The sequence below is a fragment of the Lathyrus oleraceus genome, chromosome 5, assembly GCF_024323335.1.
Source record: "Lathyrus oleraceus cultivar Zhongwan6 chromosome 5, CAAS_Psat_ZW6_1.0, whole genome shotgun sequence".
Lineage (NCBI taxonomy): Eukaryota > Viridiplantae > Streptophyta > Magnoliopsida > Fabales > Fabaceae > Lathyrus > Lathyrus oleraceus.
Window position 1 is genome coordinate 252,760,414 of NC_066583.1, and position 3,444 is coordinate 252,763,857.

The window sequence follows — 3,444 nt, forward strand, 5'->3', positions numbered from 1 at the left end:
ATCATTTAATATATTTTCTAAAATTAAAAAACAAAAAAAATAATTTTTTAATGCACACTCCATCCCAGATGGAGGACCCCAACTGCAGCTCTGGGGGCGTCCGCCATCTTGGATGGAGTACCCTGTAAAATATTAAATTAATGTCACTACAGGACAAAAAAGGTGGCATTGTGGGAATTTTTTTTCAAAGGGTGGCATTTTGAGTATTTTTTTTCGTTGGAGTGGCATGATGGGCAATTACTCCACAATTGAACCAAGTTTGGAAAAGTTCAAGTATAATATTTTTGTTATTTATATGATATAAACCTTTTTAAGATACAGCACAACTTGAGTAAAAAAAAGGCACAACACAACCTTTTCTATAAAGTTGGACAGGCATGAATAATGTTATTTTAACTCGCCATGTTTAAGTAGATAAGATGGTTGAATTATTGAAAACGTGAATCAGATATATATATTATTTTAATCACGTCACACAACATGTACATTATCTATTAAAATACTATATCTGAATAGGTCCTTTTGTTAGGAAATACTTTTTCCAGTGATCCATAACTTAGGCTTTTCTATTAAGTATACTTCAAAAAAGCATTAATCTTATCCCAATGAAGATCCTGTACATATCATATAACGAGCCTTTTGAAAGTTTTTACGCCGGTCAGATGTTTTACATCTTGCAAGCATTGTTGTCTTTGCACACTTCACCCTGTAAGAATGATTGAAAAGTGAAAAAGAACTCAAATCAGCACCAAAACTTATGTTGTGAGGCATATTAAAGTGAAATATGTTACTAACAATGGCCTGATAATGTATACCATATTTTTATATTTTGCTGTGAAACATTATTCTCTTTAAAAATTCAGATCAATCTCCAACTGAAATTCTTTTAGCGTTCGATTTTCATTGTCATCTTAATATCATTGAATTTATTCAATAGAAACATTCTATACTAAAATATGATTCTTTATGCAATTGAGTACGAGTACCTTCTTCTTTCGAGCTTCTAATATTTCTTCAATAGGCTGCCGTCCTGACCAAAATGGACAATCAAAGCATAAATTGAAAGAATATAAACATAATCATTTTGGTTAGCATAACCATAGAGGCAAGAAAGAACAACTAAAATATTAATACGTGGAAATTTTAGTGCGAAAATGTCATTTATCGGCTTTGCAGTTACCTGTAACTTGAAGACGGTACTTAGCCCAAAAACCATAAACAGAATCAGCAATTTTCCCAATCTGTGAATATTGTCAACCCCGTTAATAACATAATACAAGATGAACAAACATCGGAAAAATGTTTTGTACCACAACAGAACAAGTCCTTCAAAGTATGGTAGGAAGACTTACTGGTTCATATTTTGTAATGGCGTAAACCCAACCAAGACCAACTTGTTCATACAATCTTCTAAAGGCCTGCATAATGCCCCACAAGCACGTAACAGTTAACAAATGCATATATAAATGCAAACATTTGTCTAGCAAAGAAAAGTAAACATAGAATTTCATACTGGAGCAAAAAACATTTTCCACTCAACAGTCATATATTACTGAGATTTATCCCTTAATAGTCCTCTGCATTTAGGGATGTCTGTTTTTACTCATTCCCAACAATCAATTATTGAGGAACTAAAAATATTTCATAGATTCAGAGGCCATTGGGTTACTTTTTTTTTTTGGTTTTCACCATGAATAAATGGGATATCGCGGGTACAAATCCGCACTCCTGCATCTGATATCCCACACAGCTACCAACTGAGTTGCCTTAACGGGACTCAATATTGAATTTGAACATATACAAAAGCAATCACATCTAGATATTCATTAAGTGTCATCAATTATCATAGGTTAGTAAAGAAGACCAGGAAAGAAGCCATACTTCAACATCGGTGACAACAGTTCCATCGGATAGAATAGCATGAATTCTTCCCATAGCCTAAAAAGAAAAGGAAAATGTCATTCTACAGCATCGATAAACAAATGCAAGAGATTCTTGAAAACCTCACACATCCATGCCCCAATTAGTCCATTTCTTGTAAAGCAAGTTTTCAAATAATAAGAATCTCCATATGAAAATCACAACAGTTAACGATGTTCTTGAAAAATTAACGAACCAAAACCAAGAACAATTAGTCTTGTAAGGACAGACCGTTTGATAGTCGAGGCCGAGATTCTCCTGAGGAGAGTAATCATCTGAGCTTATATCAACAAAGTTGATGGTGCCGTAACTCTTATTCCTCTCTCGTAGCATATTCACCTAACATGAGAAAGAAAAAGAGTATTATATCAATGACATGAAACAAGGTTCAATAACTAGTGTTTACTACTATATGCATGCCAAAATATTTATTTATGAACAAAATTGGAAGAAAGATGAACCTCTCGCATGCATAGTGGACAATCTCCATCATATAGCATTTTAATCTTCCAATCTTTAGGCAACTGTTGTTCCTCCTCTTCTTTCTTAGAAATTGAGGATTCTACACTTGTTTCACTAATAGCTCGAATGTAACATTGAGACCCTGCAAAACAAAACAGAAAATTAAGCGGTTTTCAATCAGTGATAATAATAATAATAATAAGTTTGAAACCGATGATCTTCGATTGGGGATTATTACCAGGTTTACGAATAGGAAGGTGTGTCAGATGGAACTTGAGAGTGAGGTTGTGGAATGGAGCTGAAAAGAGTGGCGATGGTGGGGTGTAGGGTTTTACGAAACGGGATGCGGAAGTTGCAGCGATTCTGAAAGCCATTTCTTTGTGGAGTTGTTGTTGGAGAAGATGGAAGGTTTTTGCGTAAAGAAACGAGACTCGTATGTATGTTCGCGTTTCATTCTTAACCGCAACTGTTCGCAATACGTGGCAATTTTGGGGTCTCCCATAATCATGATACCCAGTTGGTTTTTCAGCTTTAGATTTCTGTTCTTTCACAAGGGCGAATTTGGAAATTGGACCCATTCATTTTCTTTTTTCTGTTCTTTTACCAGGGGTATAGAGCCACTCATTCCTTATTCTTCAAGTAAGTGTGATCAATTTATTTATTTTTAAATTAAAGGGCGGTAATTCATCTTTTAAAGGTGAAAAACATCTTTTAAAGATGAACACCAAAATCTTCTGGGATAGGATGCGCGTTCATATATCTCATGTCCTTGCACAATTATATTTGATGTCGGGATATGATACATAGGTTCAGGTACAAGTATCCACTACAGATACGAGCTAGGATAATTTTAGAAAAAATTAAGGTTAACGTGATTTTTTAATATTTCGAATAATATAATAGGAAGGGGTTATATCGTTAAAAAGAGGATGAAACCATATAAAAAAAGTATGACAAAATATTAAAGGCGACAAGTCTTATGAACATCCTCCTCTTTATATTCCGACTATTATTCAGTAATTATCATATTTAAGAGATATTTTTTAATCGTTTTCAACTTCT

General features: G+C 33.9%; 1 protein-coding gene across 1 annotated transcript; it reads right to left on the bottom strand.

Annotated features, from left to right (window-relative positions):
• Window positions 1-428: 428 nt before the first annotated feature.
• Window positions 429-2,997, bottom strand: LOC127083591 (uncharacterized protein At5g50100, chloroplastic). The gene is made up of 8 exons (XM_051023903.1): window positions 2,621-2,997; window positions 2,382-2,524; window positions 2,152-2,259; window positions 1,882-1,938; window positions 1,353-1,418; window positions 1,181-1,241; window positions 987-1,030; window positions 429-706 (listed from the first exon to the last, which is right to left on the bottom strand). Exons 1-8 carry the CDS (start codon window positions 2,958-2,960, stop codon window positions 668-670), a joined length of 858 nt encoding a protein of 285 aa, XP_050879860.1. The 5' UTR covers window positions 2,961-2,997; the 3' UTR covers window positions 429-667.
• Window positions 2,998-3,444: the final 447 nt, after the last annotated feature.